General features: G+C 47.4%; 1 protein-coding gene across 2 annotated transcripts in view; it reads left to right on the top strand.

The window, feature by feature from the left end:
• Nucleotides 1–23,775, top strand: part of LOC138526328 (sodium/hydrogen exchanger 4-like) — a 794,744-nt gene extending 770,969 nt beyond the window's left edge. For both annotated transcript variants that reach the window (XM_069636929.1, XM_069636928.1), the window contains exon 12: nucleotides 23,137–23,775. In XM_069636929.1, coding sequence (XP_069493030.1) covers nucleotides 23,137–23,531 — 395 coding nt within the window. In that variant the 3' untranslated portion in view covers nucleotides 23,532–23,775. The remainder of the gene's footprint in view (nucleotides 1–23,136) is intronic.
• The last annotated feature ends 1,372 nt before the right edge of the window (nucleotides 23,776–25,147 follow it).

The raw sequence follows: 25,147 nt of genomic DNA, 5'->3' as shown, positions 1-25,147 counted from the left end.
CCGGCCCTGAGAGTGCGCAGGCAGGAGGCCAGCACTCAAAACCAGAGCTAAGTGTCTTGTTGTTTTCCTTACAAACTGCCCTGCATAGGCTTGCTGGGGAGTGTACTGATGCATGGATGTATGTGTGGTCCTATTTGGTATGTTTTTTTCCCTAATCACCCGTGATCCTATGCAATTATGAAACCTGTACCCTCTACCCGGTGTTCCTGCTTCCCGTGCCTATCCAAGAAACGTTCCCTGACCCTCTTTCCCCACTGGGGTTGCGGATGCCTGTGTAAGCCCCGAACTTGCAGGCGCCAAAACCCTAGAGGGGGTGGTTGGTTCGTACCACTCCTGAGCCTGGACTACAGAATGTCATGACAATGATGTCCAAGTTTGTTTGGATTGTGTATGTGTTCATGCAGGTTGTACATTTTTGTGCATTCCCTAGTTTCATGTGTCGTTCCTCCTCCCCTCACCTGCCACTCATTCCAGTCATCCAGTGTGTCTACACCTGTCCCGACTGCATATCCCTGAACCTCATTCCCCACCATGATCTCAGGGGCCTGTGTGAGTTTGACCTTGCAGGCACCCGGGACATGGTGTGGGTGGTTGTTTCATGAGACTCCCGCGCCTGTACAGGGGACCTGTGACAGTACACATCCATTCATTGTGCATCATCCTATGTCATGTACCACACATGTCTCACATCCTGTCGTGACATTGTTCTGCTGTGCTACCTTGGTTGTTGCATCATTGTGGTAGTACTTGGCGTTTGTGAGGTACTGCTACGTCAAGTCATCTACTGGAGGGTGTTTGGGTTCGTTTTCATGCCTTGGATTTTGTGATTTTGTAAATGAGTGTGGATTCTGAGGGTTCAGGCATCTTTTTACACACAAGGTGGGAGATGGACACGAAGGGTAAAGGTGATCCTGTGGCCAGGTGGAAATGAGGGTTGGAGGCTCCATGACCCAGGTGCAGTTGTTCAGCGGGTCATGGTCATTTGCGCGGGAGGGGGGGGTTGTTGTTGATAGTTGCATTGCCCTGCAGTGTGATGGGAACTCTGACATTGTAATGTTGTTGTCCTATGTACATGTTGTGTTCTGCTGATCAATGCCTGTTCATGTGTTGTGTTTTCCTTTCAGGTGCGAGGGGATAGTTGTGGTTTGACATGCTGGGGTGTACACATGGTGGATGTTCACATGTGATGTGTAGGGAACACTGATGGTCACTTGAGTGCACATGCATATGTGGAGTGCATGTCCCTGCAGAACCACACACTTGCACTCGGATGCACTCCATGTACTCCCACCCTTGCATATCCACGTGTACACTGTTTGCCTTCTGGTGCCCACTGTGTCCCGGCAGCACATGTTCTGTGACCGATTATGGTTCCAGTACATGCCAAAAATTTGATGTTTGATGTACTCTGTCACTTAGATGTGATGCTCAGGGTGTGCATCACACGCAATGGCTGTTCACTGTGCTGTGCGCTGAGCAGTGTGATGCAGGAGTGGGACACTGCACACATGAGCTGCAGTGTTGATTTTGCAATGCATAATGTGCATATAGACAGGCATTCATTGTGATGTTACGTCTACGACTGTTGCAATGCATTTGGAAACGACTTATTTTGGGTGGGACATTTTGTTGGTCTGTCATTTCATCTGATTCCGGGTCAGGCATCATTGTCCGATGCCACTGTACATTTAGGACATGGCAATGTGTACCTTATTGTTACTGCGTCAGTGTATGGGTATTGCTTGCCATGTCATGTTGATGTTTGGGAGGGTTTGAGTGACATGACAGTGATGGCCATGGCCTGTTTTGCAGGTGTGTGTGATGCACACCTTGCATGTCCAGGTCATCCGCTTCTCAGAGCAACTAGCTGGGGGTATGTTTCTCTCCGCAGCAGGGCCCTCCCCCTGGAACAGACTTCCTGGCTGACTTGAACTTGAGGGGAACCATCTCCAGTTCTGGAAGCACCTCAAGACCTTCCTCTTTGCTTCTGCTTACTCTCTGCCTCTCCCTTGCAGAATTCTTCACTGGAACTGCACAGGAGCTGCTACTGGGACACTCTCACCAACCTCGGTCCCTGGCCCAGCCACTGTCCACTTGCACTGCCACCCTGGCAACCCCTGCACTGCAGTACTGTCTCTCTATCCCTACAGCCCTCCCTTCCCAGCACTTGTCTGCACTTATCTTTGCAGTTGCCACCAGGCGACCTATGTATTATTCTTTTGGCCTACTTCCCCTGTACTGGACTCCCCCCCACCCTTCCCCTTGCACTTTTCCCTTCCCCCTACCCCTGCACTTGCACAATCTCAATGACACCTGGCCTAGTAGTACCGTTCTCTGTGTTCCCTTGTCCCCCCCCCTGCCTCATTGGGCCTTGGAATACTTGTGTATGGCCCATGTCATGTCACATGTCATTTGTGTGCATTTTGGTTGCACAGGATAGCTTGTGTTTAAGTAGCTAGGGATGCAGACGATGTGGCACTTCCATGGCAACTATCTCAGGGTGGTAGGGTTGTGACAGTTGACTGTCACTTTGTCATCATCGATTGTCACCTGGTATGTGCCAGGCCTGTGTGCACTCCGCAGGGGTGGGAGTTTAGGTGAAAAATGTGGCCACAAGCTGGGTCCGGGCTTCCTCGCCACGTGCCCTGTCCCCTCCCATGGGCAGCGCCTGTGCCTGTGGTTGGGGATGTGGGGGCACCACCATGTCCACCGGGACGCCCTGCCGTGTTGCAACATTGTGCAGGACACATGCTGCCACAATGATCCTGCACACTACTGGTGGTGCATAGAGTAGTTGCCCACCAGAGCGGTCAAGGGAGCGGAAACGTGACTTGAGCACTCCGAATGTGCGCTCCACTATGCCCCTGGTTGCAATATGGGCGGCGTTGTATCTTACCTGGGGTGGTGTGGTGGGGTTCCGGATTGGCGTCATCATGTGGTTGCTCAGAGGGTAGGCACTGTCCCCTGGGGAGGTGATAATAATTGAGATTATTAGGGTTGGGATATTTGTCTGTGTGTGACTTGCATGCATGTGCAAGGGCATTTGTACTGACCTAGGAGCCATGTGTCGCCATGCTGCCCAGCTTTCAGGGCCCGGCTCAGGGCGGACATTCTGTATATGAAACTGTCATGGGTGGAGCCAGGGTAGTTTGCATAGACAGAGGTGATGATTCCCTTTGCATCGCATACCACCTGTACATTGATGGAATGCCAGTGCTTGCGGTTTCGGTAGATGTGCTCAGTGTCCCTAGGTGGACGTAGGGCCACATGGGTGCAATCTATGGCACCGAGCACTTTGGGGAAGTGTGCCACCCTGAAAAAATCCAGGACAACGGCCTGCCTTTCTGCGGGTGTTCTGGGCATGTATATGTGCCTGCGGACTGAGGGGCGCGCTGTCATGATTGCCAGTACCTGGTGTAGGCAGCGTGACTGCGTGGCCTGTGAGATCCCCCCCACTATGGCAGTGGTCCGCTGAAACGACCCAGTGGCCAAAAAATGCAAGACATTGAGCAGCTTCTCCAAGGGGCTCAATGCTTGGGAGCAAAGGGTGGGGGATGTGAGGTCATCTTCCCACTCCCTGACCAGGTCTAGGATGATATGGGGTGGAAACCTATACCTGCCGTAGACCTGGTCGTCAGGCATCCCAAAAAGGCTTGTCCGTGGTGCAAAAATGCGTGCCCTGGCTATTCTCCTCCTCCTGCGGTGTCCCACAATCAGTGCAGCAACAAATGGGGCATTCATCGTCGCTGTATATACGCGTTTGTTGTTTGCGCGCACTTTTATGCTGTGCGCGGGCGTGGGACGCCTCCGTGTGGGCGGACTCGTTGGTTTCCCGTATTCGGGTGTCATCGCGTGTGATCGGAGGGGAGCGAGCGTACACGCGATTGGCCTGGGTACGTGTGTTTCGGGGTGCGCGGGTAGTTCCACACGCCATTGGCCTGGGTACGTGTGTTTCGGGGTGCGCGGGTAGTTCCACACGCCATTGGCCTGGGTACGTGTGTTTCGGGGTGCGCGGGTAGTTCCACACGCCATTGGCCTGGGTACGTGTGTTTCGGGGTGCGCGGGTAGTTCCACACGCTATTGGCCTGGGTACGTGTGTTTCGGGGTGCGCGGGTAGTTCCACACGCCATTGGGCTGGGTACGTGTGTTTCGGGGTGCGCGGGTAGTTCCACACGCCATTGGCCTGGGTACGTGTGTTTCGGGGTGCGCGGGTAGTTCCACACGCCATTGGCCTGGGTACGTGTGTTTCGGGGTGCGCGGGTAGTTCCACACGCCATTAGCCTGGGTACGTGACGCCATTGGCCTGGGTACGTGTGTTCCGGGGTGCCGTGAACTTTCACACGCGATTGGCTGAAATCCACGTGTGTTCTGTCATCACGTGCAATGAGGGATACTCCCTCGCACGTCACGTCACAGACGCGCTCACGCGCTGAGACCCTTTGGTCCAATGAAAATGCGTATGCGTGCAGATGCGCTTACGCGCTAAGGGCCTTTCCTCGAATTACACGCTGACGTGCAGAATTTTCACGTGCCAAATCACTCCGTATCAAGTTGGCCACGCGTAAGCACACGGAAGACCACGCTCCTGCCCAGAAGGCCGAACTACTGCCCCCCAGAGCCCCGAGCACGCTCCCACCTGCCATCTGCTGCTGCCTGACTGCCTGCTGCCCACGTGCCCTGCCATTTGCTGCCTGCACATCAGCCAGGGGTGCTGTTGGTGTGACCACCCCTGCTGGAACCAAAGACTCCCGACTGGGATTCCATCGCTCCACAGCCCAGCCCCAGGACCCAGTTGCCCACCCACTCCTGCCTCTGGGGTTGTCATGTCGGGGCAAACTCCATCTGTGACCACTGACAACCCCCGGCCAGAGAGGCAGAGGGGCACCAGCTTCAGTGCCACCGAAGTTGGTGTCCTGGTGGAGCAAGTCCTGGGGCAGTATGATGCCCTCTTCGGAAGTTCCCGCGCCGACAAGGAAGGACGCACTCGGATCTGGACTGACATTGTGACTGCCATCAACGCGGAGGGGGTGGCAGTCCGCGACTTCCAACATGTCAAGAAGCGCTGGGAGGACTTCAGGTCCAGGACCCTGAACAAGGCCCGGCGCCTCTTGAAGGCAGCGGATGCCAAGGGGCGCCGGGGCCACTTGTTGGAAGAACAGATGGGGGTCCTGGAACACATATCCCCAGCGCTCCACGTCCAGGTCCTTGAGAGGCAGACCCGTCTGGAGTCGAGCGGTGAGTGTACATGCATCCTGATTGCGAGCAGTGCGTGTGGTGATTGTTCAGTAGTGTGCAGGTTGCACATCTGTTTGTATGGGGTCGAGTATGGGTGCGGGTGTACAGGTCCGTGGGGCTGACACATGCGAGGGCTGTAATGTGTGAGACATGGATGGTGCCTGTGTGTGTGGGCTTGCATGCCAAATGCAGTTGTGTGGGCGCACAAGTTTGTATGAATGTGTATGTGAGTAGACATGTCCGTGATGTCACGCATGTATGTTGTTTTCAGCTGCATGTATCAGCACTGTGTACATGTGCATGTGTGTGTATTTGACAAGGGTGCAACAGTGATGCAACATGGATGCATGTGACAGCGGTATGTGGAAGCCTGATGGGCAGATGTGACATGGATGCCCGTCTGAACACTGCGACACTTGGCAGAGGTGTACACATGCATGCAAGTGTGGTGGTGTGTGTACATGTGTGGTGCACTTCCTGTGTTGCATGTGATGTCTGGCTCACCTTTGGCTGCTCATGCTGTTGTATGTGTATGGATGGTGTTGGCAGTTGCGATATGGCTGTGGTATGGCTCGTGTGTGCGAGTTGTAATGACATGTGTGTTGGGGATCGTGATGACATGTCTGAGGTTTGCCAATGCCACTCATGTACAACTGTCATGTGTGTATGTGTCCATTGTACATTGCCCTGATGCGTGTGTTTTTTTTCTCCCTGTCTGCAGCGTCAACTGATGAAGAGGGCGGAGAAGGTGCTGTGGAGCACAGCAGCGGGGATCCCACCGCCAGCCGGAGACGCAAGGCCCGGCTCCCCTCCCATGTTGTCATCTCGTCGGGGAGTGAGGAGTCCGGTGCCGCGTCCCAGGCCGCAGCTGCCGGGGGGAGGTCCAAGAGGCGGAGGTTGCAGTTGGACTCCTCGGCAGCAGAAGGGGCAGCTGGGACCCCACAGGGCCCAACGGGGAAGATGGCACAGAGTCATCCAGGTTGGTGGGGGGTTTGGTGGAGGAGGAGGCCGTGCAAGCACCAGAGACGGGGTCTGGGGGTGGGGATACCACTGGTGCTAGTGGTGCAGTGCAGGACCAGGGACAGGAGGCAGCACAGGCCGCCGCGGAGGTGCCTGTGTGCAATCCTGTCCCTGATCCTGTCCCTGCATCATCTTGCACCAGCAGGGATGCCTATGTCCAGACCAGTTTTCAGGCTGGGGATGAGCTGACGTCAACTGGCCTTCCTCTGCCTGCGGACGTGGCTATCCAGGCCCGGGTTGAGCCTGTCCTGGCTGGTGTGGCGTTGCATCAACGGGCCATGCGAGGTGACCTGCAGTCTTTTCATGAAGAGACTGCACGTCATCTCGAATGGCTCGTTGACCACGTCAGCCTGCTGGGACAGGTCACCCAGGCCGGATTCCTCCGTCTGATGGGGCTTGCCACGACCCCCTCCTCAGCTGGACCCCCTACGCGCCAGTCGTCCTCTGTGCCATCTTCCCACCCATCAGACACCTGGGTGCCCTGTGGAGCTGCCTCTGACGGTGCGGCCAGGCTGGTGGAGGAGGCATCCCTGCCACAGTCGGGAGTCGGACGTCCAGCAGGGGTGGCCACGTCAACGACTGCACCCCAGCCGGCGGAGGATGTGCAGGCAGCAGGAGGCAGTGCAGGGGCAGAGGCACAGCAGCAGCAGCACCATGGTGGGAGCCATGAAGGCTCGGGGCCTTCGACATCGGAGGGGCAGGCATCGGCCGGAGGGCAGGAGGACCCAGGACAAAAAGTGTCTTCCGTGTGGCAGCGGTTGGGCCACGCCATAGATGCGGAGTGGCAGCGGGCGGAAGAGGCACGGCTCTCAATGGTCAGGGCGGAGAACTCCATGCAGAGGGCCCTGAGGCGGGCCGAGTGCCTCGAGGCAATCCGCAGGGGTTTGGAGGTGGACACGTCGACGGCCCTGCGGACCCTCGGGGCCATGGAGGAGGACCGCCTCCGGGACATTGAGGAGGAGTTCGATGATGCCCTGGCCCGGCACATCCAGAAGTGAGCCGTGGAACTAGCCCGCTGCCCTTGTACACAGTTATGTAGGTAGTGTTAGGTTTCATTTTTGTTTTTGTTTCATTTGGACCTTTTGGACATTGGCCACATTTTTGTATATATTTTTTTTATTAGTTAGTGTAGTTAGATAGGTTTCCTTTATTTTGTTGGGATAATGGACCCTGGCTTCTTGCATTGTACATAGTTGTAGACTTGTACATACTTTCTTTTTTAACATTCTCCATGGATCAATGGCTTTTATTTTTATTTCCCATTGGATTTTGTTTTGTGGACATTGACTTTGTACAACATTACTTTGGATTTCAATATATTTTTATTTTTTTTATTTTGAACGGACATGCTTCTTTTCATTTTTTTACATTCACATTTCTGTTTCTTCATTTTTGATTCTATTCATGTTTCCTTTAATACATTATTTTTTTGTTGAACTTCAATGTGTGGTATCTCATTGTTTTCATGCATTTCATGTTATGTGTTTTGAGATTCACTGACACCCATTGGGTGTATGTGAGGGACATGTGTTTGTTTCGGAACTTCCAATTGGTGTTCTGTGATGTGATTGCAAATTATGAGTGGGTGGATGCAATACTCGGGTGGGTGTTTTGCATTTGGGGGCTGACCATAGAGACCAGGGTTCTGGATTGTGATGACATGTTGGGTGGGGAACATGAGTTGGACATGGGTGGGGGCCTGGTGGAGGCTGCCCCTGCACTGCTGGGGAGTGGGGGTGCAAGGGGACATGAGTGGGACATGGTTGGGGGCCTGCTGGCAGGTGCCCCACAGTGCTGGGGGGTGGGGGTGCAGGGGGACATGAGTGGGGGCCTGCTGGGGGGTGGGGGTGCAAGGGGACATGAGTGGGACATGGTTGGGGGCCTGCTGGCAGGTGCCCCACAGTGCTGGGGGGTGGGGGTGCAGGGGGACATGAGTGGGGGCCTGCTGGGGGGTGGGGGTGCAAGGGGACATGGTTGGGGGCCTGCTGGCAGGTGCCCCACAGTGCTGGGGGGTGGGGGTGCAGGGGGACATGAGTGGGGGCCTGCTGGGGGGTGGGGGTGCAAGGGGACATGAGTGGGACATGGTTGGGGGCCTGGTGGCAGGTGCCCCACAGTGCTGGGGGGTGGGGGTGCAAGGGGACATGAGTGGGGGCCTGCTGAGGGGTGGGGGTGCAAGGGGACATGGTTGGGGGCCTGGTGGCAGGTGCCCCACAGTGCTGGGGGGTGGGGGTGCAAGGGGACATGAGTGGGGGCCTGCTGGGGGGTGGGGGTGCAAGGGGACATGAGTGGGACATGGTTGGGGGCCTGGTGGAGGCTGCCCCTGGTGACTGGAGGGGTGGGGGTGGTGGGAGACATGGGTGGGGGCCTTGTGGAGGCTGCCCCTGGTGACTGGAGGGGTGGGGGTGGTGTGAGACATGGGTGGGGGCCTGGTGGAGGCTGCCCCTGGTGACTGGAGGGGTGGGGGTGGTGGGAGACATGGGTGGGGGCCTGGTGGAGGCTGCCCCTGGTGACTGGGGGGGGTGGGGGTGCTGGGAGACATGGGTGGGGGCCTGGTGGAGGCTGCCCCTGGTGACTGGAGGGGTGGGGGTGGTGGGAGACATGGGTGGGGGCCTTGTGGAGGCTGCCCCTGGTGACTGGAGGGGTGGGGGTGCTGGGAGACATGGGTGGGGGCCTGCTGGGGGGTGGGGGTGCAAGGGGACATGTGGCTTGGCTGGGGGGCATGCCCATGGTGGATGGGCTGCCTGCGGGACATGACCAGGGGTGCAGGGTAGTCCCCTGTGGTAGGGCTGCCTGCAGAGGTCGTGGAGGGGGTAGAGGGGAGACCTGGGAGGACCCACACTGGCAATTCACCTCTTCAACTTCCCGCACACCTACGTAATACACTGCCCCACTCGCACAGGCCCAATCGCGTGTAGGATTTCTCGCGCACCCCTGAAATCCACGTACCCAGGCCAATCGCGTGTAGAATTTCTCGCGCACCCCTGAAATCCACGTACCCAGGCCAATCGCGTGTAGATTTTCTCGCGCACCCCTGAAATCCACGTACCCAGGCCAATCGCGTGTAGAATTTCTCGCGCACCCCTGAAATCCACGTACCCAGGCCAATCGCGTGTAGATTTTCTCGCGCACCCCTGAAATCCACATACCCAGGCCAATCGCGTGTAGAATTTCTTGCGCACCCCTGAAATCCACGTACCCAGCCCAATCGCGTGTAGAATTTCTCGCGCACCCCTGAAATCCACGTACCCAGCCCAATCGCGTGTAGAATTTCTCGCACACCCCTGAAATCCACGTACCCAGCCCAATCGCGTGTAGATTTTCTCGCGCACCCCTGAAATCCACGTACCCAGGCCAATCGCGTGTAGAATTTCTCACGCACCCCTGAAATCCACGTACCCAGCCCAATCGCGTGTAGAATTTCTCGCGCACCCCTGAAATCCACGTACCCAGGCCAATCGCGTGTAGAATTTCTCGCGCACCCCTGAAATCCACGTACCCAGGCCAATCGCGTGTAGTATTTCTCGCGCACCCCTGAAATCCACGTACCCAGCCCAATCGCGTGTAGAATTTCTCGCGCACCCCTGTAATACACGTACCCAGGCCAATCGCGTGTAGAATTTCTCGCGCACCCCTGAAATCCACGTACCCAGCCCAATCGCGTGTAGATTTTCTCGCGCACCCCTGTAATACACGTACCCAGGCCAATCGCGTGTAGAATTTCTCGCACACCCCTGAAATACACGCTCCCCGCTCTGCGTTTGCTGCTGCCCTTTGCGCTGGATTGGGGATTTTGATGGCTTTTCCCTGCGCAAGGGGCGTTCTTGGGGGCGTAACTGACGCTGCTGCAGGGTCGCTGCGCCACTCTGCGTCACGGCTGGTTGTGGATGTTGGATTCCATGAATACGCTGTGCGCCTGAATGTGTTTCGGCGCACGCGGCTGGCGCAGACTACCGCACGCGCACACTGTGCGCCAGCCGCGTGCGCCACTTGTGCGCCGAATTCTATGAATTGGCCCCTAAATGTTTTATTTTTAAACTGAAACAAGTAGCATTATTTTTTCATTATCATCATGAAGCCGTATTGCATGCTTTGTTTTCTCATCAGGACATTCACATGTGTCATTCTGTCCTAATGTTGTACATGCCTATCGTAAAGTACCAGTAAACATTCAAGCATAGTTCTTGCTTACAATCTATCATTATGAATGCCTGAGTATTAACTGTCCAAATACTCCAGGTGGTAATAAATATATGCCCTGCTATACAGTCTCAATTGATTCTTGCGGATGTCTGTCCATTTTCATATTATTAGTATTTCTTCAAAACACACATCCATAAGAAGAGAACTGTCGATCCTTATTGTTTTTTTTTTGGTCATCAGTGTACATTTATTTATACAACACGAAGAACAAAGGATACACAGAGGCCAGAATCACACTGTGGGCATGCTCACTGCCATGATTATGATCCTTCTGTGCACACATACAAAGGAAATACACATGCAATGTAAATGTGGAAACAACGACCTACACAAACGTGATGGCCTTCACCAGACACATGCTCTAAATTGGTGATCTCCACAAGAGTATGTGTACACCATGGAGTTTAGCAATAATGGCCTTGTTTAAAAAATATTGTCCATCATCATCAATGATATTGTTATGTATTGAGCCAGTTAGTAGATCATATTGTAAATTTCCACTCGAGTGTGGGCTACCCATACCTATGTGAAATCTCACTATATTAGTGTAGGGACATTGCACCAGAGCACATATTCCTCATGCCACCAGTAACAGGAGTGAGCTGCTCCCACATAAAAACACCTGTATTGCATGGCCAGGACTCTCTAGCAGTTCCCCGATTGTTATCACAGAACACTCGGGCCCATCAACGACTCCCAGCTAAAAGAACAGGAGTCTCAGCCATGGGGCAAAGTTTACTGTCTTTTTTTAACCAAACAAAAATGAGAGGGATCACAACAGAAAAACAGATAATCTCCAAAGCTTTCATCTTCTAAGCATGTGTCGCCTGGTTTTATCCCAGTTTAACGTCACAAATTCAGGTTCCAACCCAAAAAACCTATCAGCCGATTACACTGGTCAGTTTGAGCAGGTTACCTGTAGAGAACCTGTGGGTTAATCCTATGATTGGACACCCATGTCTAGGACCCCTCATAAGGCCGCTCGTACTAGTATCAGTCGTAGGGACGCAGGGAGACCATTTGCCCTTGCAACAAATTATCCCCACGTGAAAGGTGAATCTGGATTGGTCCAAGTGTGCCCTCCCATCCCTGGGACCCTGGACATTGACCAGGCTGAGTGTACATTTTCAAGGCAATGGGAATGAACATTGTTGGTGCAAAATGTTCCCTAATGTTGCCATTCTCTGATCACCAAAGCCTGTGAGAGTGCATTCAGTTGAACATCCAGCTGCAATACTTGTAGCTTCTTCTCCCTTGGTTTGATGGGAACAGCTCTCCTTGTCTATATTGTTTGAATGGGCATCATCCAGCTCAGCTGGGTCACATGTGCTGAAATGACAGAAGGATATTTATTAAAAAGTTATTCCTCAAGCTGGATCCTTAGCGATAACTAATTAGCCCTGTAGTTAAGGTAGGTAGGTGTGGGACCCAACAGTGAAGACAGGTGAATAAGTTGCGTTGTTGTGCCTTGTTGCAGTACAATTCCCCCATAGGGGCAGAAAATAAGAGTACGAGAAAAAGAGATACCAGCATTGATCATTAATTGATCCACAGATTCCAGTATGGAACACACATAGTCGAGCACAAGATGAGCTCACCATAGAACAGGCAGCAATAAGAAAAGACTGCCATACACAGGTAAGAAAATACTTACCGTTAGAATGTGTGGACAGACAAACCCACATACTGCATAGCAGCAACCCGTTGAGAAGCACCCGTAGACTGAGGACAGTTCCACTTGTCTTTCTTGTTGTTTTATCCTATAGGATTCAGGGATCCATTTATTAAGCCCATTGGACACCCGAAGATATCCTCATAACCTTCACAAAATTGAAGATTACACATAGAATACCACATTCATAAATATTCGTCCTGAAGAAAGCGGCCACTAACTAAATCCCACTGAAACCGGTTGACATACTCCTAAGTAGTGCTGGACTGATTATCCAGACTCCGATACCCCATATATATAGATGTAGGGGGCTTGTTTGAAGCAATTATAATCGCTAGTTCTATCTAACTCAATGTTAGGCAAACAGAAATACTTTATTTTTAACATCCCTTGACCACTGATCATAGGGAAAACGTTTTGTGTGATAAGACATACGCGTTGGAGGCGGCAATATTAAAGACTGAGACCGACCCCCACCACGTTTGCACTTACTTTTAGAAATTAGAAAAGTAGTGAGAGAGGATAGGGAGAGGAGCTCTACACCCAATTTGTAGTTGGCACACCAGCACTCACTAGGGCTGGCGGCGACTGTGCATGAGGTTACTTACCTACAGGGCTAATTAGTTATCGCTAAGGATCCAGCTTGAGGAATAACTTTTTAATAAATAACCTTCTGTCATTTTTGTGATACAACAGTTAAGGTATAGACGGGAGGAGACCACCTTTCGACTCTCATTTGTTGTTACTTCACATGTGCTGAAACCACAAAATGAAGCCCTCTTGCCTGTAATTATGATGATGTTAGCTGGACTTTCTGCAAGTGGCTTATTGTCTTGGTAACTGGAACTTTTCCGTCTTCACTTATCCTTGGCTGAGTTCCTTGTTTCTGCTCGCCTCTAGCTGCAGTGATTGTGTCAGCCTTTCCATGTTCTCGAAGCCTGTCTCTCCTTTGCCATCCATTTGAGAGACCCATAGCTTCTAAATCATTCCCTATGCCTTCTCCATGTTAACAGCAGTCAAGCATGTTCAAGCTAAATATATGAACTCTTTAAATCTTGTGGTTTCAGCTTTGCTGAAAGATATGAACACAATGATATGTACATTTATCTGTCCTCTTACCTACATGGGTCATAAGCATGTGTTTTGTGCCTATTTACAATAAATTAGGGCATGTTTGTATAACGTCATGAATGGATGAACATGTACTTCATGTATAATGCGACTACATCATGATATCAGTGATGATGTCATTGATTTCTGGCTTTGTAGTCAGTTGACTTGCTCGATCAATGTAATTTCCATACCGTCATTGATTGGGTATGGTCTGAATGGCTCTCTGAGCAAATAGCGCTTCTCACACCTGTGATAAATCGAAGTTCATGGTGATGGGCCTAGAGGTGAGGCACATCTGTTGTTTCTCTACCTTCGTGATGAGGATCGTGTGGGGGAATGAGAGTTAGATTTGGCCCCACCCCACTACACACCAGAAGCAATTTCCCCCACTTTATGTATTCATTTGCACATAAGACTAAGGTATTACATTTGTAGTAGGAAACACACACATGAAGAACAGATGGAGAAGATTCACATATTTCATTTTATGATTTTGAAGAATCATTTTAATTAAAAGTACAGAAGTGTCTTCCTATAAGTGCATCTATCGCTTAAAATGGATTGTTAATTGCATCGTTGGACTGACAGTTTACCTTCTGGTGCTTGCTGCAGATCCGAGCTTGATATGATTAGTTTGAGACACTTGTGCAGAACGGTTGAATTGTTTCCATAAAGGTTTTGGTTTGCAACGGATATCAGTTTCAATTCTATTCCTGGCTTAGATTGGTATAAAATAAAAGCTTCTCAGGAAGGAAGCAATCTGAACTAAGTGCTGGACTATTGTAACAATCTCGGTTACAGTGCTTTTGTAGCCCCTGCATCCACCACTTTGTTTCGTCTGAACTCCTGAATCCAACCCGCTGCAATAGTTCAGGTTGGCCAATCTTTAAACCCTGGGAATTGAATAGATGGCTTGGTCTCAGGATGCCCTTTCCGGTGAAAAACAGCTTTTCTTTTTGTAAAGGGTGAGATTGTACAACTATTCCTGGATGTTGTCGTTTGCTTAACCTCATGATCACTTGAATCTGTGCAGATTCCAGTTAGTCAACTTGCAGCACGCTAGTTTTTGTGCAGGTAATAATATTTGGCCTGTTTCAACATTCAGGCTATAACAGGCACACAATTCTAAGATCTAAAAGAGTGCAGGCGGATGTTGGGAGAGCAAGTCAATTTAGAAATTATACATCATAATTAGAGTAGGTAATGTTTATTTTTTTAAGGATCAGAAAATCACAGTAACTGGCTTGCATGACGCATACCATGAGTGATTTTTTTCTGATGGAACAGAACATCAGAGAGAGTCAACATGATTGAAACACTTGACACATATGTTTTTGTGGAAACACAAAATCACAGTGACTGGATTGAGGGATACACATGGCAAACATGTTTTCTGTTTGACAACAAAAAATCAAAGTTACAGGCTTGACTCACCAATATAGCACCTGCTTTTTTGTGATAGAGCATCAAATCACAGTGATTGACTTGAGTGATACACACAGCATAGTCAATTTTGTTTTCATGGGAGAAGAGAAAATCAAAGTGAATTAATTGCACACAATCAAAGACAAGAGAAAGTCAGAATGATTTTCTTGCAAGAAACCTGATTACATTCAGTGTAAATTCAACAAAGGGATTACACAAATGTTTTTTGTGATGGAACAGAAAATCCCAGTAATTTGAAAGAGGGGCCTGATCAAACAGACATGTATATAAACTCAAGAGGGTTAGCAGGCCTCAACATGGCCAAATCGTACAAATGAACCACTAAAATGGAAACATTTCTCACAATAAAGTGAATCTCACGTTTTCACAGAGATCTATGAATGTGCATGATACTGTGAGACCATCAAGTATAAGAAGCATATACTGATCACCATCTGATGCTGGTCAATCTGGCTTTTAAATTGCAAAGGTGCATGCACAGATGTTGCACACTAAAGAGTTTACTTTGGTGCATTGATCAGCCCAGCATATCTGAGGCAGGGGGCGAAGATAAGCATTTCACATCATATGAAAGACAACGCAAATTGACATGCACACTACTGAGCACCTATCACAAATGAGTCCTCACCTGTCCAATTATGCCAAACTGGCTTGATGAGCACTATCAATAATGAAGAGGATAATGCCATGTACAGAGATCAAGTCAGTGTTGATTAACCAAAGTTTAACCAAAATTGTGTATTATTTTATTTAAATGGTTCTTTAGTGCTGAAAATGTAGTTTTAGATTGCATGTTTTGGTGACTACAGCTATGTGATGTGTAAAGGAAAGATAGGGTTGATGGTGAGTAGATGAACTGATGGCTATGCAGTTAGGTTTGGGGATCTCTCTATATCTTGGTTCAGTTACGCCAATGATTTTGTGTTAATAGACTACACCCCTTGTGGTTTAAACGTGATGTTTAAGGTATTGGGTGAATATTCCACTCTGAATGGACTAAAAATAAATACTAACAAAAGTAAAATGATGGTTTTTAAGCCCACCAAAGCTAAGACCAAAAGCTATAGGTGGAAATTAAATAAACGTAGAGTGGAGCAAGTCCATTCCTATACATATCTTGGGGTGATGGTAGATGATCAACTTAAATGAGCCTTACAATGGGATCATGTGTGTGATAAGATCCCTCAGTAAATGGGAGCTTTACATACATTTGCAGGTAAAAATGGGGGCTACTCTGTTCGCACCTTATTTACTATCTACCGTGCACAAATTTTGCAGCGTCTATTGTATGGTGTGGAAGTATGGGGTAGAATGTACAAGGTAGAGGTAATTAGATTTGAAGGGAAGTTACAAAAAGGCTGCTTAGGATGCCAAAATCTTCAAATGGAATGTAATATGATCTGCATTGCGTCCCTAACAATAATACGATGTTTACAACTGTATAAGAAGGTAGTATATCATTCATAAACTATTTAAATCATTTTCAAATATGCTACACAGTGGGAGGATGAGCAGTTTAGGATGGATATCCCCCAGATATTGGATTTGTCTTATATAAATCTGATGAAGAAGTGCCTTGCTGATTATGAAAACGAATGCACTATGGTGGCATTATTAACTAATACCAATAGTGGCATATTTATAGACTATTGAATGAGCAGGGGAGGCTCTCAGAAGTACTTATCTGCCTTTCCAAATAGTCATGTTATGAGGCGGTATATGTTGCTTAAATTCAATAGGGCCAAATCTTTGGAAGCTATACGTATCTGAAGAGGGATCCCCAGTTGTGAAAGGCTATGCAGATTATGTGGTGAGTCAACAATTGAATACAGCAAACATTTGTTAGTAGAATGTGTCAGCCGTGACAAAATACGAACAGACTTTCTAATGAAATTAATGTTATGAAATTTAGTAACTACATATTTGAAATGCTTGACGATTTGTAATTCTGTGCTGTTTTTAGTTCAATATGTATGTTTATGATGACTCATAATACATTTTTTGTGAGTTCCAATATGTATTATGTATCTTTTATCTGAATGTAATATGAGTATTAATAGTTATTTATACAAATCCTATTTACGGACTATATGTATGTTTAAATACATGTTTTTTTTTTTAAACAATAGTGACGCACTGCACAGATCCATTAAAAATAGAACAGTTATATTATGGAGGACATAAACAGAAAGGGCCTCACCTCTGTATTGAGCTGTAGTGGAGGGAACTAATACAATCTAAACTGCATGTGGTACGGTACATATGTCTCCTGACATAGTTGTGGGGTGGGGGTAGGGGTGGAAATCTGATGAGATCCTGAGCCCCGTCTCATGTTGCTTGGTGTGAGCATTGAGAAATCAGAAATGCATCGTAAAACATGATAGGGGAGACAGAGACACATGTAGTCAGTTCCACTTCATATGGAAAGAGACAGAGGGCATGCTAGGCCAAGTGTTAAAATGGGGAGAGTCACCAAAGGCTACGAGGAGAAAAGAGGTGAACATTGAACAGTGGAAAGGAATGCAGTGGGAAGGTGCCCTTTAGTCTAAGCACAAAAGGAATTATTAGGTGAATAATACACACATATGATAAGTGTGTCCTCAAAATTATGTAAAAAGAAAAAGAAATGAAACACTTGTGAAATAAAATGGATGAAAGAATGAGTCTGGAAAAAGGATCAAAAGTGAAGGCTCAATAACAGACTGGATGAGACATTTAATATGGATAAAGGCAAAAGGTCTGATCTAGTGAGGTGGCCAGGGGCATAGTGGGTGAGGTCAGCTGGTGTCATGAGTGTGCGCAGGTAGCAAAGGCTGGGATGGGAGTAGGCTTGCTGTACGAGATTCTTAAATGATACTTAGATGGATTGTCAGAGTTAAAGCAAATCACTGTTGCCACAGACCCTCTCACGAGCCACCAATATGTTTGTGTGTGTATCTTTATATGGGCAGGGGAGTATTAACAGGGCTGAAAGAGGCATGGAAGCATCCTCCATAATTGAAAAAAATGGATTCACCATAGATTGACTAAAGTAAATTGTTTAAACGTACCGCTTTCAGAGTGGAGACTGTGTAATCATGGCGAACCGTCCATGATAGGATGAAGCAATTTTATATTATTAGAAATACAGGAGAGCTGTTCTGTGCAAGACCTTGTGGATGAGGGTTAGAGACGTAGAGATGATTTTAGCCTTTAAAGTTTTGGGGTAGATATTAGTATATCCCACCCTCCTAAGTGCTTTCAGGTGAGGTGAATCCCCTATGAAATAGTGTAGTGTCCAAGGGGTAGAGAATCATACTGTGAAACTGGCTGTGAATATAATATAGCGCAAACGGCAGATGAATAACTTTAGAAGGCTCATAGAAAGAGATGCCATTTCGTGACTATGGCATAGACACAGACTTCCCTGGCTGCGATGCACCAGTCGAACTTCATAAAAGGATGTTACGAGGCCCAGATCATTAAGGCACAATGAGTCCACACCACCAGTTCTCACGGAAGCTCGCTTCCGCCCTGTCTCATCACTGTTGCAATCATTTAGTATCATTTTGGAGGAATTTGACCTGCAATGCTGTGAGACAACTCCAGGCTCCTCGCAGTGTCCATTCATCACAACCAAGCTGCCAGCAGGCCTCTAACCCTCTACCCAGCCTCCCCACAGCCAGAGCCCACATCACCGGCCCGACCCCCACATCCCTGCATTCCATGATAGCGAGTGACCCCTCAGCCCCTAGCATAAACCAAAGTAACCATAAAAGATCTAAGCATGCACAAGGGTTTCACCCCTCAGCATAAAACACATCATTTGTAACACGAGGAACAGGGACGGATACATTATAGATCGAGCAAGGGTGAATGCCTTCGGTGCGAGAGGTGGGGTATCAACAAAGCCTAGAATGTGTGGGACAGTGTGACTGTATTTCCTCCTCCCTTCCCACTGACACCAATCCCCCAAGCCTCCCAGGTGCATGCTACAGTGATATAGTAGTAGGCGTAGCATGCTAGCATAGTTTTTACAAAGTTACTTATGGGAGACCTGCCCTTCACTCCTCGGTGAGATGAGCCCAGCTGACCCACGTGAAGCCTGACAGGCGGAGAAGATACCAAGCAATTGCAGCCTGGCATCTCCTATGGAGCAGGACCATGTATACGTTTGTACCAATCAGCTGTGTGGGATCAGACTCCATATGTGATGTCATCCATGACACTGTGGCATCTTAAAAGGTATCAACATTCAATTTAGAGGCAGAACGTTCTCTAGCAGCAGAGCCCTTTGCTGATATTTGTATTCTGTACTATTAAACCTTGTTATCTTTGCAAGCTATCTCCTGGCGTGTTCCCTAGAAGGTTGTATTAATTCTGGAGTGTGAGTAAACAGGGACTTGCCTTCAAAAGAGAGTCATTGTAGCTTAGTCAGCATGGGTGCATTATGTGCTTTGCTTTGGGTGTAAGAGATTATTTCTGCTGCAGAATTAATGAGCATTTGAAGATGACACAAGGCATGGTTGTGTACCCCAAGCGAGAAAGACATTAAATTACTCTACATTTAAATCTATGATAATGTGAGCTATGGTCACAATTGTCACTGATGGGATAGGAGTGATCGGACACAGATGCAAAGGAATAGAAATGGCATTTTCTTGCACTGCTGCATAGAGGGAAACATCAAATATAACTTCTGAGGATTGGGCTAAATCTGGGACGGGATAATCTCATTTACAATTGGAACCTATAATTTAATTTTGTCAGACTTTGAGTGATTTTATTAGCAAGCAGAAACAATTCAGCATTGGTTAAATTTAGACAACGCTAATTATCATTAATGTAAAACTTAATGTGAACCAACAGGTTTGTAAGGTGGAACCTGCTTTTAGTTGCATCACCAGATAATCAAGGGATTATGTGTCAGCCGTATAATTGGGAAACGACACACCTCATTAAAAAAAAAAAGTTGTCAACAGAATACATATAAATATAGAAATGAAGATGTGACAAGCATGACCCCTGTCTATTGTAGATTAAAAAGAGGGCAGGGACTCCATCTGACTGGCAAAGTCTGTTCATTGCATTAATTATGCATCGCTGCCTGCGTCTAAAAGACACGTTTCTATCCGCCTTGTTCATCAGAAACAAAGTGTGAGTCTCCAAACAACCTTCGGCCAGGTTACGTTTGCACCAGTGGAAGTGAAATTATGCATGGGATTGGCAGTAGGGCAGAAGTAGCACTAAACACCTATGCTCTCAATGCATTTTCCACCTAGGCATTGCTTGCCCTAGTGCTACTATCATTCCGTATTAGAACTTGGGCAGTCTTTGCCCTGGTGCAAGAATGCACCGAAATAAGGTGTTTTTTTGCACTCGGGCATATCTTCCCCATAGCACTAATACCATGCACAACTGTACTTGCACCGGGACAATGTTGCTGTAGTCCCCTGGTCTCTTTTAGAAATGGCTGCAGTTGAATAGTAATTGTGTTGTACGTGTTTTTTAGGGAAAAACAGTATGTTGATGATTCACCTGTAGGGTAAGGTTCAGTTTCCTACAATTCCCTTCATTGGGACCTGGATGAGTCCAACAGGGAGTTTTTGAATGGATGAATACATTTCCACTTAACTTCAGTATTTTGATTGTTAATGGAGTTTGCTGGTCATTGCTTGACAACTCAGATGTTACTGGGGTTTCCGTTTTTGAGACCGTCAGCAACCTAAGTAAGAATGTGGGCACCATGGGCGCTGTGCTGGAGCTCAGGCGCCATTGGCCCTATAGAAGACCCAGAATCAGCCTAATGTCCCCAACAGCATCAGTATGTTTCACCATTGAGTGTCCTTCCCTGTTGGCATGATAACTCAGTGATACTGGGAAAACTACCAATGGTAAGCTCCCAACTGATCCATCTGCCATGCACATGCTCTATTCGCAGCCCTCCTTTGGGTGTCAGTTTCCATTTGGGGTTCCACTAGTGAGGAATGCGTCCCCTATAAGCTAGTGCAGGGATTTTATTTAGGCTATATGCCCATATTACTGATTCATAAACGTTCTTGCTCCGCTGCAGTCATACCCCGTGCTGCAGTTACAGACACGTATTTAACCCCTTAACTGGTGAACTTTACTCGAGTCTATGTGACAATGACTAATTCAGAGTCATTGGGAAACCTGCTCGAGGAGTTACCAGGTCTGTTGTGGGAGGACACATGTGGAACCAAGAAAGTATTGACTAACTCGTGTGAAGACAGAAAATGGAAATGTACAAGTTAGGGAGTGTCAAATGTGTGTTTGTGTGCAATTTGCAGTATTTTCCACTAAGCTGCTGAGGACGTTCCCTTTAGTCAACATTGGGAGTTATATCATAGGATAATAAGGTCCTTTTGATAAACAAACTGATTGTCAGTTAAATGTATCATTTATTTAATGAGGTGTTTTTAAAGTGCAAAATGGAGCTTTGTTGCCGCTGTCAAGGTGGATGTTTGGGCCTCATGTTTATAAGGTATTCTAAATTCTGTGATTCGCCAATGTATAACTTGGCCAGGGCTTAAATTAGAGTGTCTGGTGGAGTTTTCCTGAATTGGTAGTGATCGGTGCCGCAGCCAACTGGGTTGGTGGGGTTGTATGTCGCTGTCCAGACTCCTATGGAGTGAATGCCATTCCTCAACCTGAACAAAAAAAAAAAAAAACTTGAAGCACATGGCATCCTGTGACAACAGCAGAGGAAAAATAAGAAACATATCATAAAACATCCCAGCAATACGTGCCATTGCATATTAATGCAAGCCATAACGTAACAAACATAAAATAGCAAGAACAAAGCCTGGCATACAAAGCACAGTATGGTGTTACATAGCATAACAACCTAACATACAGTAACATAGTATAACATTATATAGCAGGGCTAAATAACAAGACCAAACAGTATAACATGATATCATAGCAAAACATAGCCTGCACAGTGCAAAATGCGTGAGGTTACATTCCCCAATTTGGAGGTTAGAATGTTTTCTGCGATATGGGGAATTCAGTCGAATCAGTGGTAGGAAACCTGCAGCCCTTCCGATGTGTTGCCCTATTGCTCTTGTGATCCCTAGTAATTGATTATACCGGTTTGGTATGACGATAGTCGTAGGGAACACTATCTACAGGTTGCCCATCACTGATTTAGAGGCAGAGCACAACATGTGGAAATAAACTGAGTGCAGAAGAAAACAATCATTTTGCGTCACGCATTATTCCACAGTTGTGGGCTTGCCCACCCACAACACGCATGCACAAACACACATAGCTGTTGCACGCATGCAAATACACTGAAATACACTCAGTCACGCACCGCTGCGCCAGACTCACCACTGTCATTTCAGAGGTCCCAAGAGCAGGTTAACTGTCAAAAGGGGTTGAGTTGGGAGTTTAGTGGAGAATGACAGGTTCATGGATCACTCTCTCATGATATCCATTCTTAGTCAAAGGTTTGGGTGATACATTTCGTCATCTGAAGAACACATTGTTTTCTCAGTGTTGAGTTGCGCATATTGCAGTCCTTTGAAGCATAGCATCCAAGGGACCTAGGACCTACCTCCATGCTTCAACCCAGGAGTATCAGTGTTGTTTGATCAGAGGCTTCAAGTTGGCATGTCACTGTTGGTGGAATACTTCCGGTTACCTGATCCTGTAATTCAGTAGGTGGTGGGCATGATCATGAGGCGTTCTTTTTATTTATAGACTCACCTTAAAGATAAAAGTGGAATTTCAATGTGGATATTTCATGCTCACACCTTATTGAAGTTCAGTCTGGCAGTCTTGGTTTCCCATGTATTGCAGCGGCGACATACATTATTTTTGAGGGATGGTGGTTCGGACTATATTTACGTCACTAAAGAGTGTCTTAACTAGGGCTTTCATTAATTACATTTTTTGTAGTATTGGGGACACATGTCTGGCCATTCAAAATGAAAAGAAAATGGTCACGGTGTACAGCACGATTGCACCTCTCCTCCACAAAACAATGAAGACACTACAGTATACAGAATAATTTTGAAGTCTCACATTTCATGCATTTTATTGCAACAACATGTAAGGCACAGTAGTGGCGTCTGACCTGAATTGATAACGCAAATTAATTTCTACACCATACATCCTGCAACTTGGCCTACTCTCATTTTCTGTTTTCAAAATGCAGTACTGTATGCTATGCGCCCCTTATTAGATCATAACATTAACATCTATATCAACACCTGAAATGTCACGTGAACTGACAAGTCCAACTCAATAGTCATGTTCATTTTGTTTATGTTTGCAAATCCTTCCAAGTTCTGAGGCATCTGCCAATTTCAATGACTAGATACATCTCTGAAGGGAGTCTCACACACATAAACCGAATGCATTCCATTGTTTGCAAATACATTCAAGTTATGCTGATGACTTATTCATAGTGATCAAATGCACCTGTCATTTTCCGTCCCTAGGTGACCGTGACAGTGACTCTGATTCGATCTTTGCCTCTGTGAGAAGGAAGGAGAGGACATGTGTAAGACCTGCTCATGGAAATACCCAGCAGCAACAGCAGTCTAACCTTGAGTGGAGGGACGAACAATCTCCGTTATGCAACGTGGATGGCCAAAGAAGAAGCTTAGTGCTGCCAAACTCGGGCACCAGAGACAGACACCATGGCTTGCTGCCTAAGCCATGGATTGATACACTGGAGGAGGAGGAGGACATCCTGGCATATGAGTCCAAAGAAGACAATGAGGGTGTGGCAGACACAGGAAGTTCAGCAAGAAGGGCAGGAGAGTTCAGTAATGGAAAAAAGAATTACACTGGACACACTTCTCTTCTCCGAGGGAATTATGATTTTTTCTGACTGACAATTTATCCTTTACAGCACTATTGAAACACTAATTGCATTTCTGAATATTCGTCAATGCCCAATGTAAATAATAACTAAAAAAGACTCATTTTGGGAATGTTCAGGTGGATAGAATTTCAGATAGCACTTGCATTTTGCCAAAAAGCTTTTTCTTGATGTCTTTTTGTTGTCAGATAATCCTTAATGTACAAAACAACATATTTATGGATTTTCATAAAACATTCACGTGCATCCACTATTTTTTTATTGTTTTATTTTACATTTCTTTGTGTCACCCTGAGTTCTAGGAGATAATGGTGCTCATTATACGTTTGCCGGTCTGGAAACAACGGTACCGGTAAGCTTGCCGGTACCGTTGTTTCCAGACAGGCAAACTACGAGTTCTGCGAGCGGGTGCCTTTCAGACCTGGCGGGCAGAAAGGCACCCGCTTGCAGACCTTGACAGATGTTGAACTCAAGTGCCGGTACATCCATCCTCCCCATTCCAATTGAGTCCAAAAGGCGCTGGAAAAAAAATGACTCCGGCGGCAGCTGTGCCGTTTTTACCGGCACGGCTATCGCCGGAGGGATGATGAGGCCCACTGTGTCGAAAATATTGTGTAAACCAAAGAGCAAGCAATCTTAGGGATAAGAGTCTTAAGAAGCAGCCTGTTGAAATAAAGCAGCACTTGTTCTCCCAATGTGTTCCTTTTTTAGCAGACGCTATTCAAACTGGCACTATAGACATAAAAACATGTAAAATCCGTCATGACATTCAATGGATATATTCCAAAAAACTGATCAATCTTTAATTGAAAAGCACATTTGCACAGTTGAAGTGTAGCTATATTGCCCCTTTTGGTGTTAAAGCAGTGCTCAACGAGAAATGCTTCTGGATTTCACTAGTTTCCAATTCCGAAACATGCCGCGGGCCGCTGACAATGGCAATTGTTTGCCCAGTGTCTTATTGAGATACATTAGCTGAGGCGGCCATTTTACCCGAGGTGAATTGCATCGGGAACTAAATACTTGAGAACTTAAGCACACACAGTTTGCCGTGCTTTGTATGCTTATGTTATACGCAAGTGCTTATGACATTCAGAGGCCACGGGTTCTCACAAGCCATACCATCACATCCTCACCACCTGGCCAGAGAATGCAGCACACAGTAGTATTTTGCATTATATGATTCCCCAAGTTCAGTATAAGTTACAGTTTGAAGTGCTGAAGCTCCCTTCCCCAAGTTCAGAATAATTCACAGAAGAAATGCTGGGGTTCCCTTCCCCGAGTTTAGAATAGATCACAGTCTTAATAGGCTTGAACGATCCCCAATTTCTGGTTTTCACCTTCTGGTGTTTGACCTGCATTCAATTCAGTATTTGGAAAAAAGAGCCTTTAATCAGTTCAATGTTCAAAGTAGGTTTGTAGGATTTATGAGGTTGAGCGATAAAGATTTGTTTTCATGATCATCATTGAAATGTCTCTTTCACAAGTTGGATCCTTTCAGGAATGCCTCCTTCCTTTTTTCAAGGTGTGTGGTCCCTTTTACACTTCATGTGGTTGTTAATTCACTAAACATTTCAGATACAGACTTTCCAGAACATGTTCTGCTTCTTTCAGACCAACGGTAC

This window comes from Ambystoma mexicanum, chromosome 7p (genome assembly GCF_040938575.1).
Source record: "Ambystoma mexicanum isolate Mex_15411 chromosome 7p, UKY_AmexF1_1, whole genome shotgun sequence".
Lineage (NCBI taxonomy): Eukaryota > Metazoa > Chordata > Amphibia > Caudata > Ambystomatidae > Ambystoma > Ambystoma mexicanum.
Note: the sequence above shows the minus strand (reverse complement) of the source record. Positions and strands in the feature narration are given on the sequence as shown.